Source organism: Lolium perenne, chromosome 2 (assembly GCF_019359855.2).
Source record: "Lolium perenne isolate Kyuss_39 chromosome 2, Kyuss_2.0, whole genome shotgun sequence".
Lineage (NCBI taxonomy): Eukaryota > Viridiplantae > Streptophyta > Magnoliopsida > Poales > Poaceae > Lolium > Lolium perenne.
Window position 1 is genome coordinate 32254326 of NC_067245.2, and position 14336 is coordinate 32268661.

At 41.8% G+C, this 14336-nt stretch overlaps 1 protein-coding gene and 2 long non-coding RNA genes across 5 annotated transcripts; all 3 read right to left on the bottom strand.

Annotated features, from left to right (window-relative positions):
- Positions 1–613: 613 nt before the first annotated feature.
- LOC127331719 (F-box/FBD/LRR-repeat protein At3g26920) lies at positions 614–3515 on the bottom strand. Of its 2 annotated transcripts, XM_051357898.2 has the most exons (6): positions 3122–3515; positions 2872–2988; positions 1646–2353; positions 1499–1552; positions 1228–1386; positions 614–1094 (listed from the first exon to the last, which is right to left on the bottom strand). In XM_051357898.2, exons 1-6 carry the CDS (start codon positions 3173–3175, stop codon positions 690–692), a joined length of 1497 nt encoding a protein of 498 aa, XP_051213858.1. In that variant the 5' UTR covers positions 3176–3515; the 3' UTR covers positions 614–689. The 2 variants fall into 2 exon arrangements, with proteins under 2 accessions (XP_051213858.1, XP_051213857.1); XM_051357897.2 differs by having other exon boundaries at positions 1499–2353; positions 3122–3514.
- A 2871-nt stretch (positions 3516–6386) lies between these two features.
- On the bottom strand, positions 6387–8720 carry LOC127331720 (uncharacterized). The gene is made up of 2 exons (XR_007869966.2): positions 7650–8720; positions 6387–6785 (listed from the first exon to the last, which is right to left on the bottom strand). It is a non-coding gene; the product is annotated as an uncharacterized lncRNA (long non-coding RNA).
- Positions 8721–11504: 2784 nt separating this feature from the next.
- Positions 11505–13517, bottom strand: LOC127331721 (uncharacterized). Of its 2 annotated transcripts, XR_011751490.1 has the most exons (6): positions 12676–13517; positions 12434–12597; positions 12147–12323; positions 11913–12047; positions 11684–11793; positions 11505–11584 (listed from the first exon to the last, which is right to left on the bottom strand). It is a non-coding gene; the product is annotated as an uncharacterized lncRNA (long non-coding RNA). The 2 variants fall into 2 exon arrangements; XR_007869968.2 differs by having other exon boundaries at positions 11913–12323.
- Between the last annotated feature and the right edge of the window lie 819 nt (positions 13518–14336).

Here is a 14336-nt window from a genome sequence, read left to right on the forward strand (position 1 = left end):
CCAAAAACATAGAAAAATGAGGTGGTTTTTCATCCCGTAAATGTAAAGTGATAGTAAATGGTAGATGTAAATATCAAAGTGGCCATTTTATGCTATATAGGACGATAATGAGCTCCAGCGTCATGCCAGCCGTGGGCGCGTCATTACAAAATAAATGAAGATCTAAGTTGGTCAAAAGTCAAATGTCTTTAAATTTGATGAAATTTATAAGGAAATGTGTTAATATCTACTACGTCAAATCTACATAACATGAGAGTATATGTATGATGAAGACACTATAATTAAATTTCCATGATAAATGTTGATGTGTTTTCCTACAAATTTTACATAGTTTGACTTAATACAAACGTAAAACTTCAATTATTTTAAAAAGAAGGAAGTACTCTTTTAGCATCGATATTTGATATATATGTAATATTGCAGGAAACAGCACATGTTCATGCTACACAATAAAATGGAAGTATACTTCAGTTTCAATTATCATACGCAGAAGATAAATTATGGCGTCAGTTTGCATTTGGCACATGTGCTCCAAATTCCTGGAGACTGTCTTGCTCACTTAGTTCCTGGTTAATCTAACTTTACTCGCTCAACTTAAAGACCCAAGTGGAGCTAGTAAATACTTGGAGTAAATTTATATAATATTATGATATATTGTACATAACATTTATATAATACTTGGAGACCGGTTAGCATTTATGGCAATGAATACACGGCTTCAGGATCGTGTACTTAACAGCCGAGGGAACTCTCCCCGCGATGTATCTGCTAGCAGCCTCCGTAGCTCTCTGAGCCTTAGCGAGAGCTGTGGTACACATTGGATAGCATTTGTGAGTTCCTGAGGCGGCGTATTTTTCAGTCGCATGCCAGGTCTCGAAGCTCCTACGGCAGAAAATAGTTGTGTCCAGCGTAAGGCACTCCAGTGAAGAAGTGTGCTGGAGAATGTGCCTCGTAAATTCCACTAAGCTTTTGGTTGAGCAAAAGCCCGTGATCATCACCCGTTTGAGATGGTGATGCCTGTACTCTGGCTTCCACCTTAATTCGTCCTCTCCAACAGAAACAACAGAATCATCCCCTACGCCGTCCTGGTCTACCTGCGCATATGTATGTAGGATTGATGTCATTGGTCTATAACAAACCAGGTGTGTGCAATAAGTCCATTGCACAAGATACTCAATGGTTTAGCCTACACGGTATAGCTCTGATTCTTTGAGAATGATGACTTACGCGTAAGATGAAAGATTCCAAGTAAGGAGCCGCATCAAGATAAGGAATCAGCGAAAAGAAATCACAGCTGGGCCATAAGGCCGATACTGATCTAAAGAGGGTGATTTCCATCTTCTTGAGGTGAAGGAGCTTCACAGGCAGCACGGGCATGTTGAATTCCTGAAAAACACAAGTCCCAAGATCAATTATGCCTTTTCCAATACACAAGTGAAATATCAGTGTTCACTAGTCCCCTATATTAATCTGATTAAAATGTAAAACCAAGACATACCTCATTACGAGAACGCAGGGCAAGGCTCCTAACATTTGGCGCAATGGTTGTGAGCTTGGCATATGCAGAACAGAGAGTGCCAAATGGTTTGTCATGTAACAATTCTACATCCTTAAGTTGTGTGGAGTCTATGACATTGATCTCTACCTGGGTTCCCTCATACTGAAACGAGGAGAGCTTTGGAGCATTGATCTCTACCAACTGGATCATGTCGCATCTCGCAACTCTAAGGAACTTGAGCTGCTGCAGCTTACAAGGCATCTTAAAGCAAGTTATCTCGTCACAACAACAGATTTCCAACTGTTCCAGGGCGAGAGATTTAGAAAGCAGGTGCCCTAATCCCTCGTCATTAATTTTGAGAAAATACAGTTGTAAAGTTCCCAATCTCCTCAACCAGCCAAGTGTTACTGTGGGATGGAAAGTGCAACCGTGGAGGTGAAGAGACTGAATTGATCTTGCAGCTATCGCATCGGACAAAATCGAACAGGGGAAGTTGTAGTCTTTCTCCATGAAAGTTGACACCACCAAGCTTACTTCCTCGATCCCAGGTTTAACAGATGTTTGGAGCCACCTGTCCAAGTAGGAGGTGCTAATGTTGTCACAAATGAAAAGATCAAGTTTAAGAGTCTTGAGCACAGTGCCACGATGGTTATTAAGAATGCGGTCAACTTTGTCGATGAGATGGATTTCTATTTCCTTAAACCACCCCAATTTCTCGTGAGTCAACCCAAGTGTTTCTTTGCTGAGTGTGAGGGTGGAATAGCATCTCCAGGAATGCAAAAAAGCATGAGATACACAGGCGGCACGAGCAGCATCCTTCAGCGGCAGGAGGGAATGTATATGATGTAAGATGTCCTGAAGAAGCATCGTGGACAAGTTAGATTTTAGATAGTAGTAATGCTGACTTCACATGGAGTAAACAGCAGAAGTAGGTGTCTTGTTAGGGGTAGCGAGTGTGTGTGTGTGTTTGCATGAAGATCCTTGGAATATGGATGAAAGGAGTGCATTGGGTAAAGTTTATGCAACTGATGGTGTGCAGATTTACAATGCACATGTGTTTTTGGCAACAAACAGAAAGCAATCAAGTCCTCAATAATCCTACAGTTGGGAACAGATGTTATGGATTGATTTTACGGACTGATGTGGAGGTTGTTGGTTGGTTCTAATCTTTTCCCCTTCCTTAAATTGTGGAGCATGTTCTCATCATTTTCTAACCGGAGAGGCGCCACGTTGCCTTTCCGTAAGATTTTTTTTGTAGAAATTTTCGGTAGATGTAGGATTACTCTCAAAGTCCTAGCCAAAATGCGTTCAGTGCGAGCAGTTACTGACAGTACTTATAGCTAGAAGAATACTTGAGTGCCAGCGATGCATACCTGTGGAAGTTCAAGCACAAGGTCTTGTCTCATGTTTTGGGCACCCTGAGAGATAATATAAATCTGTTGGCAGGCTTGCAAGAATTGTTTCAGTTGCTGAAACCATTGATACACTATCTGCAACGAGGCAATTCCAATAAGTATGAATCAATACCGCTGGCGCGGTAAAAAAAAACTGCTATCTATTCGCTCAAACAGAGAAAATCTTAGTGCGTGCGTGACCGACCACAAAAATAAAGATCTGGAATACCTTGTCGATTAGTCCGACGGCGTTGTGCGCCCAATTTAACGCCGTGCTGGACATGGAGTAGAGGTATGGATTGCCACTACAGCTGCGGGTCGGGAACTCGGGATAAGGGACCTCAGGAGCTCCCAGATCGAGAATTTGAGCTGAAAACACAACAGAGTCGACCCCCTGTTTTTTCCCCCTTTTCAGAGCAAAAAGATCCGGAAGCAAACCGATGCGTTTGGGAATACGGAGACAGAGTCGCAGCCCTCTACATGTTAGACGACTCAATGAACAAGGATTCCGGATACAATTCGATACAGAGGTGATGAGATCTCATGAACATGAACTGGGAAGCTGAGGGTGAGTCCGAAAAACAGAGGAACACGACGACAGAGGAGTATTTTTTTTTAGAGGAGCCGCAGTCCAAAACCAGTTCCAAATTCCCTGTAACACGTGGGCTGGGCCCATTCAGGAGGGAAGGACTATTTCAAGCTGTTTATTTTCTTTCTGTTTATTTCACGTGACTTTTTGTCTGTTCAGTTCTTTTTTATTTTTTATTTTTGCTTTCGTAGCTTAGATTTATTTCTCTTCGTTTTTTCCGCTCCTTTCATGTGGCTTTCTGATATATTATGATTTTCCGGTTTTCTTTAATTTCTTCGTTTTTTCTGTTTTCTTGATGTTTCTCTTTGTTTTTTTTTTTGCACAATTTTGTTCACTATTTTTCCTTTTCCCTTCTTTCCTTTTCATTTTTTCATTTTTCTTTCATTGCCACACTTCTACATGTTAGTCGACTTTGAATGAAACAAAAAATTAAATAGTTAGAACAAAAACTAAAAACTTTCAAGTGAACAAAAAAACCTACTCCCTCCGATTCATATTACTTAATACTAATATAGATGTAACTAGACATATTTTAATTATAAATACATATATTTTAGCATCAATTAATATAGATCGGAGGAAGTAAATAATTTGTTCATTTGTGGTGAACGGTTTTCAAGTGACTTTTTTTTGAAGCAAGAGGCAAAAGATTTGCCTTTTATATTGATATAGGAAGAGCAAACAGACAAATGCCTAAGCCCGGACAAAACAAAAGACAAGAGCTCAAAGAGCTCAGAACAACATAGCCGGCAACGATCAGTTTGCACACTCATCCGTGATCATCTGCATCAGCACAGAAGGTGTGGACGCCTTGTTGTTGAAGACCCTAGCGTTCCGTTCCTTCCAAAGCTCCCACCCGATAAGAGTGACAGCTGTCTGGAGGCCTTTAGGGCAAGCCATGGAGGACGCCGTGATGGCATGCCAGTACTGGAGCACCGTGTCCCTGCCGGTACCGAGGTCAATAAGCAGAGATGGGCAGGACAACCAGGACGCGGCCTGCTGCCAAATCCTCCTGGAGTAGCGGCATTCGAAGAGGATATGCCGGGCGGTCTCCGGCTGACATCTACAGAGCTGACAGTTCGGCTGGTGCGGCCATCCACGGATAGCCAGGCGGTCAGAGGTCCACAGCCGGTTCTGAACCGTAAGCCAGGCGAAGAAACGACACTTGGGGGGGCGCCCACGATTTCCAGACGATCTGCTTGAAGGAGCAGGCCATGGACCCCTGAAACTGGGTTTTGTAGGCTGAGCCCGCAGAATAGACGCCGACAGCAGTAAGAGTCCAAGAGATCACGTCCGGGGTCCCTGGAAGGAGGGCAACATCCTGCAGTAGTGCCCACATGGTGATGAATTGGGACATGTGCTCGATGGTGAAACCGTCGACGGCAACATCCGCAATCCAAGTGTTATTAGCCAAAGCATCGTGGACAGTGCGTTTCTTCCTTTTGGACGCCTCAAAGATGAGCGGGGCGATGAGCTTTGATGGTCTGGCATCCAGCCAGGAGGAGGACCAGAAAGAGGCCTTGTGACCATGGCCAATAGTAACTTTGGTAGCTGCACAGAAAAGGATCTGGTCCACCTCATCATTTGGAGTTTCGAGGCCAACCCAAGGCTTGTTCGGCGCAGTCCATTCGAGCCAGAGCCAACGCAGCCGAAGGGCCCTAGCAAATTTATCCAGGTCGAGGATCCCCAAACCCCCCAGATCCTTGGGACGGCAGACCTTTGCCCAGCAGACCTTGCTCTTGCCGCCGCTCCGAGCATGAGCCTTATTCATTGAAGCCAGCAAGTGCTAGTGCCAAGGTTGGGTGGCGCACACACAAGAAAAAGAGCCATCTCCTTAGAAGTCTATATAGTTGAATCCAACTAAAGCCTGTCTCGATCTTCATAAAGTCGTGTAACAATTATACTGTTTCATGTGCAACAAATCTTTTTTCCACTGAACAGAGACTAAATGAGCACACACTACAAGCGAAATTAATAACAAAAATTTACCTCTTATTTTTTTTATCAATGTTCCGATATAAGCATTTTTCTGCTTTTCAATTCTAAGCATGATAAGTTGCAAAATTCGATCAGTGTGTGAAGTGGTTTGCTTATCAACAGATTTGCTATCTATATTCCAATGTTTCTGACTGGTTATATGTGGTCAAAACTGGCATCTATATTCATATGCATGGGTTACAAGCTTGGAAAGATATATAAATTTGAATTTTGATCAGAAAAAGAAATGCATAGCTAGCTATGGCAGCAACAACTATACGCAGAAACAGCAGAAAACCAACTATGATGAAGGTTTGAAAGGTCCAACGCTCACTCAGTTACCTTTATTTGGATGAGAATACTACGATTGCATACTCGTGGTTTTCCCTCATGGAGTTTCTGGACCGCGATCACCTTTTCAACAACTGCCCCACCGCCCGTCAAGTGTGGAACAAAATCGGCATGACAGACATCTCCTTCGACCACGACGATCTTTGGACTCATGTTATAATCGAGATGCATAATAAACGAAGAACGAAAAGTAAAATACTGCAGGGGACACGAGATTTTAACGTGGAAAACCCTTGCAACACACAAGGGAAAAACCACGGGCGCCAGCCAGCAAAACTTCACTATTTCGGTGGTGTTTACAAACGCCGTGGGTATACAATGATACGACCAAAACCCTAGCGGCGGCTTACAGGGAATATATATAGACGGTGGCAACGATCCGGCCCAAGCCTCCCTTTAGAATATGAACTAGATTTAGATGTGCGCCTTGGCGCACGACCCCGTGGAGCTCATGCCAATGTTTATCTCTCATAACAGTGATAAAAGGAGATACCAATATAATACCATTCAACGGTTTTTGTATTGAAATTCCAAACATATAAGATTCGGTGCATAATATTATGAAGATTAGATCCCAGGCGTAATGAGGAAACAATCAATATAAAGTGGACCACTTCAGTATCAGATAGCAGTTTATACATACCCCTCGGCACATTCCAAAATTATAAGCACTTTTTAAAAGGCTGTATTGAACAACTATAGAAATCGATCATAGGCGCACATGGAAATATTGCATGGTATCCTTGCATTCATTCTCGACACCAGAATAGGAACATCTACCAGACAACTTGTAATTGGAGACACGTCACCCGTCTCCAAGATGTCCTACTGCAGCGGTGTAAAACACCAGAACAGGAACATCTACCAGACATTTATCACCACAGACAAACACAAATTGAACTTCTGGATGCACTGATCATCTGTGACTGCTGATATTTAAGAACAGTCCAATCATAAACATAATCGAACTGGAATCCTACACAGATAATATCCCATCAGAATGCCTCAAAGAGTAGTTGTTAGAAAAAACTGCAGTGCAAATTTTTTACCTTTTAACGTATAAATACAAAGGAACATTTTCGAATAAAAAGGTCTCTAAACAGTATCTTCAGGTATTTATAGTCTGGAATATCCTCATAATTATACTTGTAGCTTAATTATCATCCTACTTACCACCCAGATACCAAACGCTCGTATATCCAAGAAAGCAAAGAAAGGGGCACTCAATGTGGTACCTGGTACTACTCTGGTCAGAGTGGGTCTATAGCTAGAGCGCAGGGCTTAATGTGTGGTATATGTTGTGTATTCACTGTCCACAACCCAAATTCCGTTAGCTAATTGCTGTTCTATATGATCTAACCCACAAAATCAAAAAGTGAACCTCCAACAATACCAGGTGCTGGGTGTCAGGACTAAAGTGCACATGGCAAAATACCAGATATTTCTCACTGGAAATCACCAGATATTGTATCATTTTGTTTCAACAAAAAGAATATTGTATTATTCTTTCTTTCTTGGCAGTTTTTCATGTTTATTTAATTATTTCTCATGGCCAAAGCAACCCTCAGTTTGGACCACACATGTGTTACATCATAAATAAATTGAACTGCACGTCTTTGTTTGAATTGAATATTTATGTATCTTACAAAACAAAAGCTTGTGTATGATTTGCATAAGAACAAATATTCAGTAGGACTCAAATTTGCACAAGTGTCATGATATCACGAATGTAGAATTAATTTATGATGGCTTTGGAACTTCCAACCAAATTTCATCTGTACCTGAATGTCTAACAGATAACTATTGTTTGGTTACCAAATATGAGTTCCAAAAAACATACCCACGTGAAAGGAAAAATAACTCCCCCTCTCCCTCTCCCTGTTGTACCTGCACCTGATGGTAAGGTATATGCTCCAGTAGTTGATTTTCCAATTGTGCTCCCTCCAGTTTCTTCCAGCTATGCTTCCAGCTCATCCTGTCAAAATTACATTGCAGTCGGTATAAAGTGCATCAGAGGAGAAGAAAGTATCAACCTTAAGATTATAAACCCTAAATGGCAAGTGAGTTTTTTTTTAGATCAATGGCAAGTGAGTTACCTCGTCAAAATCAGAAGATGCTCCAATAGGAGCTCCTGTATCTGTTTCATGTTTTCAGTCTATCCGTTAATTTCTACCATAGTATCATAATAACATGGGGGTGAACTAAAAATCCATTATAAAACATTACAGTCTGCATCTCGATGAACGCTACAAACCTGTGCGGCTCCTCAGTGGAGGAGTAGGTGTTGAGATTAATATGACGAAGTCACATAATTTTAAATTCCCCCATCCATACAGATGGTTATCCTATAATGCTAAATACCGCTTCATGTACTACTATTTATATAGGACAAAACAAATAAAGAATATACAGATTGGGCAGCAACAACGTATATTTTGAGTTTCGATTTACCTTGAACCACTTATATTTGTATCTGATCCAGCAAAACCATCTGAAACCAGAACTTGTGTAATGACCTCTATAAATTATATCATTCAACCAAGACCCGGAGAAGTAATAAATATAATCATATGGCAGACCACACCGAACAAAATCAGACCAACATTTTTAAGAAGTAATATAGTTCTATACTGAGGTAATATAGTGCTGAAACTCGTAGACATAATTTGATATATAGAGCCATTCATCTAAAAAAGCATGTGACTGAGCATACATAAAAAAGAATGCCAAAGCCGAGATGTTCCAGGCATGTAGATAGCCATAACGGCTTTTCAATAGGTCCATGCTAGCATAGGAGCCTGACTTGATAACTTGACAAACCAAAGTTTCAAAGCAGGACAGAGATCCTTACTGAATACCTTTCAGGAGCAGCTCCATCTCACTATCTACTAAAGTTTAGTTGTCACAAATTTCTAGAGTCAAAGGGAAGTTACATGCATTGCCCATTTAACAATTTGTTAGAACAAGTTTTTTGAACCTCATGAACTTCAATTTCTTCCACAAACGGAATAATCGAGCAAACTACTACCTGGACGTCCTTAATTAACCCATTTTGTTGCTTGCACAATAGAGAATTTATAGCGACTTCATTGGTTCTTGCAATTGAAATATTAAAGGTCTGCTAATTGATTTTATTTGCTCTAGAATGATCTTTACCTGGACATTTCTGATTCTGTATACATGCATATAGGTTATATGTGTGGTCATTTTATTACAGGTAGAGGGCAGTCTGAAGAAGCAATTCAGTAAATGGAGTCTTGTTGGATCGATGCCTGCATGAGGACTTCCCGCTCCAATCTATGCACCTCAGAATAGCCTGTTGTAGATTGTCCTAGAGCATAGGTAAATGGAGAAGTAGCGCTCCAAATTTAACACACCAATACGCTATACAACTAAGCCTCTAGTTTTTTTTTTGAAATATTTCATGTGGCTGTGGGCAATGCTTAAGCATATAATATATACCCAGAACATTGATTGTTGATATGGACACCTAGACAAACATTGGCTATAATTTTCAATTTTTGAATAAACCATGACACTAATGTTTATATTAGCTTAGTTTTCATGTCCTTACCTGGCTTGTACATGTGTGTGTTTTAGTTCAAGTGATTAAACATAGCAAGGCCGAATAGAAACACAAAACACCTTTAGATCATGCTCCTCAGTGGAGTAGTAGGTGTTGAGATTAATATGACGAAGTCACATAATTTTAAATCCACCATCTGTAAAGATGGTTATCCTATAATGCTAAATACCACTTCATGTACTACTACTTATATAGGAGAAAACAAAAAAAGAATATACAGATCCAGCAGCAACATCGTATATTTTGAGTTTCGATTTACCTTGAACCACTTCTTCTATTTGTACCTGATCCAGCAAAATCATCTGAAACCAGAACTTGTGTAATAGCCTCTATAAATTGAATCATTCAACCAAGACCTGGAGAAGTAAAAAATATAATCATATGTCAGACCACACCGAACAAAATCAGACCAACATTTTTAAGAAGTAATATAGTTCTATACTGAGGTAATATAGTGCTCAAACTCGTAGACATAATTTGATATAGAGCCATTCATCTAAAAAAGCATGTGACTGGGCATACATAAAAAGAGTGCCAAAGCCGAATATCATAGATGTTCCAGGCATGTAGATAGCCATAACAGCTTTTCAATAGGTCCATGCTAGCATAGGAGCCTGACTTGATAACTTGACAAACCAAAGTTTCAAAACAGGACAGAGATCTTTACTGAATACCTTTCAGGAGCTCCAGCTCACTATCTACTAAAGTTTAGTTGTCACAAATTTCTAGAGTCAAAGGGGAAGTTACAGGCATTGCCCGCTTAACAATTCGTTAGAAGAGGTTTTTTGAACCTCATGAGCTTCAATTTCTTCCACAAACGGAATAATCGAGCAAACTACTACCTGGACGTCCTTAATTAACCCATTTTGTTGCTTGCACAATAGAGAAGTTATAGCGACTTCATTGGTTCCTGCAATTGAAGTATTAAAGGTCTGCTAATTGATTTTATTTGCTCTAGAATGATCTTTACCTGGCCGTTTCTGATTCTGTATACATGCATATAGGTTATATGTGTGGTCATTTTATTACAGGTAGAGGGTAGTCTGAAGAAGCAATTCAGTAAATGGAGTCTTGTTGGGTCGATGCCTGCATCAGGACTTCCCGCTCCAATCTATGTACATGACTGAGTTTCCTCATTCTTGAACGATAATTTATATACAAAAGGCGGGTCTGATTACCATGCGCAAATCTAACAAAATAAATTGGAGCATAGTACCACTGCCAAATAAAATATGGACATTTCTGTGTCCTGACAAGCAATATTACGGTACATAGGTCTGCATAAAACTATGAACCAATCCAACTGAATCCCACGCTGCAAACGAAGTACAAACAAAATGTTGCGCACACCACAAAGGAAAATAATTTAAAGTTGAGTGTTCTTATTAATGCTTTCAAACCTAAAAGTACGATATAACTGCGGTTTGTATTTCTCGAAGTATATGATTTGATGATATCCCAATATGGATTGAAAATTGCTAAGAAAAAAGAATGCCTAACTTGAAGATGCACCCCACGCAAACACATAATGGGAAGCGAAAGGTTCACTTTGATGCAAAACTGAACCTTTTCATGTAAGAAACAGCTAGCTCTAGCAAAAAAATCTACCAAAAAAGTAATTGTAAGAAATTAAATAAACCAAGAAAACATAAATCAAGAGAAGAATAAAGACAAATAGTACGCCTGTATTATATTAGCGGGAATAACGTCTCCGTAAACTGTAAGGTGAAAATTCCAACAGGAAAATGTTGAAATTGAGTATACACCATGATAATGATTTAATGGTGTTTTCGGACAAACCAATGTTATAATGATCAACCAATGGCCCATATAAGTTCAGAGTCAATACTGGACACACAAATGCATTGCCTTTACCTAGATATCCTATCTTCCTTTTGAACAAAGCACCAACATCACGAAACAAAGTTCAGAGTCAGGCTTCTCCTTTTTTTTAACCTGCTCGATATACATAGAACAGTATAAACAGCATCATAACAATATAGATGGGAAATGAGCAGCGCATATTATGCAGCCACCACCTGCTCGTCCGGCAACCAGCTAAAATTGATGCATCAGCTTGTCATCTTAGGAGTGAAAGGATTTCACAATACCATGGAATAAGCAGAGTACATGTAGTCTGATGCTCCAAAGTTGATGCCATCGAACACGGACGGCAGGGCTTCTATTGTCTGTGTGCCGGCGACAAATTGGACACCGGGAAACAAAGTTATTTAGACTGTCCGAATCCTGGGAAACATCATTGGCATTTAAATAGCTGAGGTTCTTACCGAGATGCCCTTGTGGACTATGATGGCGACATCCTTGGTGAACACGCCGGTGCCGAACTTCATGAAAAGACCAAGGACCACGTGAAATATATTCCCGGAACAATGCTCAGCTGCAAGGTGAAAGAGATCACCATTAGTCTCGAATTCTTAGTGAAACAATGTGCAATGTTCTCAAGAAAAGGAATGAGTGGCAAGAATCCTGTAGCACGCTAGATGTAGCAGCAACCACCTTCCTGATCACGCTTGCAAGCACTCGGTCATGCGCAGATGACGCCTCAGAACTTCTTGATCTTGCTTCCCAGCTACACAAGCCAAGATATGTTTCCAATTTTAGTAGCACTTCCAGTTCCAGTGTCCCATTATACTACATAAAAAGATGCACCACGGTCTGAATAAACAATATGGCCCCTGTTTATGGCAAGAAAAGAAACACCCTCTTCTAAAACTCATCAACTCGCTCAACCTATGATCACCAAAAGACGGATAACAAACATGGAGCTAGCAATAGCTTGCATGGTTGAGACAAGGTATTTGGAGCATAAGTGCATGACACGAGTATTTAGAAGTAGGCTCAGGCGACAACGGCCAAGAGATGTGACTCTCGGTAGAAGCAGTGCTTCTCTTCTGTGCCCAGGTCGACCTGCAGGAATATATCAACACCATGAACAGTCATATAACAATAACAAAGAGGCATTGTCACCATGGTAAAACCACAAAAAAGTTTCAGTTACAAAAGTACCACTAGTTTACCTCATAGCCGTTTATGTCTGAGAAAAGAACCTGCAACAATCACAAGCAGAAAAAGGTTAGAAAATACCATACGCAAGACATCACAGTAGTATAGTAATTCTTTTCCCCGAGCTCCAGTATCCAGATTCTTCTTTCTTCTCTTCTTCCTCAAACCGACACACGTACTGTTCAGAAAAAGCATCAAATTATACAATTCAATCACTGAGAATTTAATCAAACAAGATATGACTCAGGAAAATAACCTTGATCTTCTTCTTCTTCACAAAATTTCCCCTACATTTTTCTTTCTTCTCTTTTTCCTTAGATCTGCAAGTAGCCCTTGGAGAAGGAAGAAGTTCAGACACACACGCGTCGTTTCATACTACTACGAAAAAAAAGTAGCCCGCCGACCCAGATGCGACCGCTGCCATCACGTCTACCGGAATTTCAAAGTAAAACGGGAGGAGATAGGATAGGGGAGGGCACAGACTTGCCAGGATCGGGCGTCGCCAATTTCCCCCTCGCGCTGGGCGACCGCCTCGGCGGCCCGTGCTCCACGGGCGGCTTGACGAAGACGAGATGGAGAAGCGCAGCCTGCTATGCCACTGGCCGTGAGGGCGACCGCCTCAGCGGGCCGTGCTCCACTGGCGGCGCCGCTCCCGCGCCCTCGCGCCGCACTCCACCGTCGGCCCTGCTCCCGCGCGCTTGAGCCACGCTCCACCGGCGGCGGCACTCCCGCGGAGGGGACTGAGAGGGAGCGTCGTAGGAGAGAAGAGGGAGAGGCGTGGGAGAGAGAGGAGATGGACGGACGCGGGGGTTGGCCCCTGCTGGCCCGAGGAGTGGATGCAGTGGAAGCCGGAGGTGGAGGCTGAGCAGCACACTCGGCCGTCGCGCGGGAGGAAGAAGATGGAGGGGAGGAGGCGAATCGGTCGCGACGGGATTGGGGATTGCGGGCGGCGGCTGGCTAGGGTTTCACTGCGAGTCTGGACGCTTTTATACAACGCGGTGAAAAAGTGAACGGTCAAGATTCTTTGCCAGGCACCATCCTAGGGCTGAGAGGTGCTAATCTCTGTGAGGCCCCCTATGGGGGGCATCATATACAACGTTAGATTTGGATCACAATATAACAAACTCCACCTTGAGACAAATTCCTTGTAGCATGAACTTCAACAATCACCTGAATCAACAAAGAAAACACTTGCTGGCGCCAATAGCCACTTGGGCTAAGCAGTTATACCAACCAAGCTTGAGCAAAGCTCAAACTTGGACACAGGGACAGGCTTAGTCATCATATCAGCAGGATTATCATGAGTACTAATCTTGCATACCTTCACTTTACCTTTTGCAACCACATCTCTGATTGCGTGGTACTTAATATCAATGTGCTTTGTCCTCTCATGGAACATCTGATCTTTAGTAAGATAAATAGCACTTTGACTCACTTTGAACAACTTAATGCAAGAATTATCTCCACAAAGCTCAGCATATAAACCTTTCAGCCAAACAGCCTCTTTACCCGCCTCAAGAATAGCCATGTACTCAGCCTCGGTAGTAGATTGTGCAACAAAGATCCCGCAAAGTAGCCTTCCGAGTAACAAAGACATCCACCAACAAGTAAACACATAACTTTGTGAGGGACCTTCTCTTATCCAAATCGCCAGCATAATCTGAATCCACATATCCGGCGAGCCCCTCACCAATCCTGCCAAACCTCAAGCAAGCTTTTGATGTGCCGCAAAGGTACCTGAAAATCCACTGAACAGCTTTCCAATGTTCTTTACCAGGATTAGCCATGTATCGACTGACCAAACTCATAGCATATGACAGATCAGGGCGCGAACAAACCATGGCATACATCAAGGAACCAACAGCACTAGAATAGGGAACTCGAGACATGTACTCAATATCATCTTCAGAGCTAGGA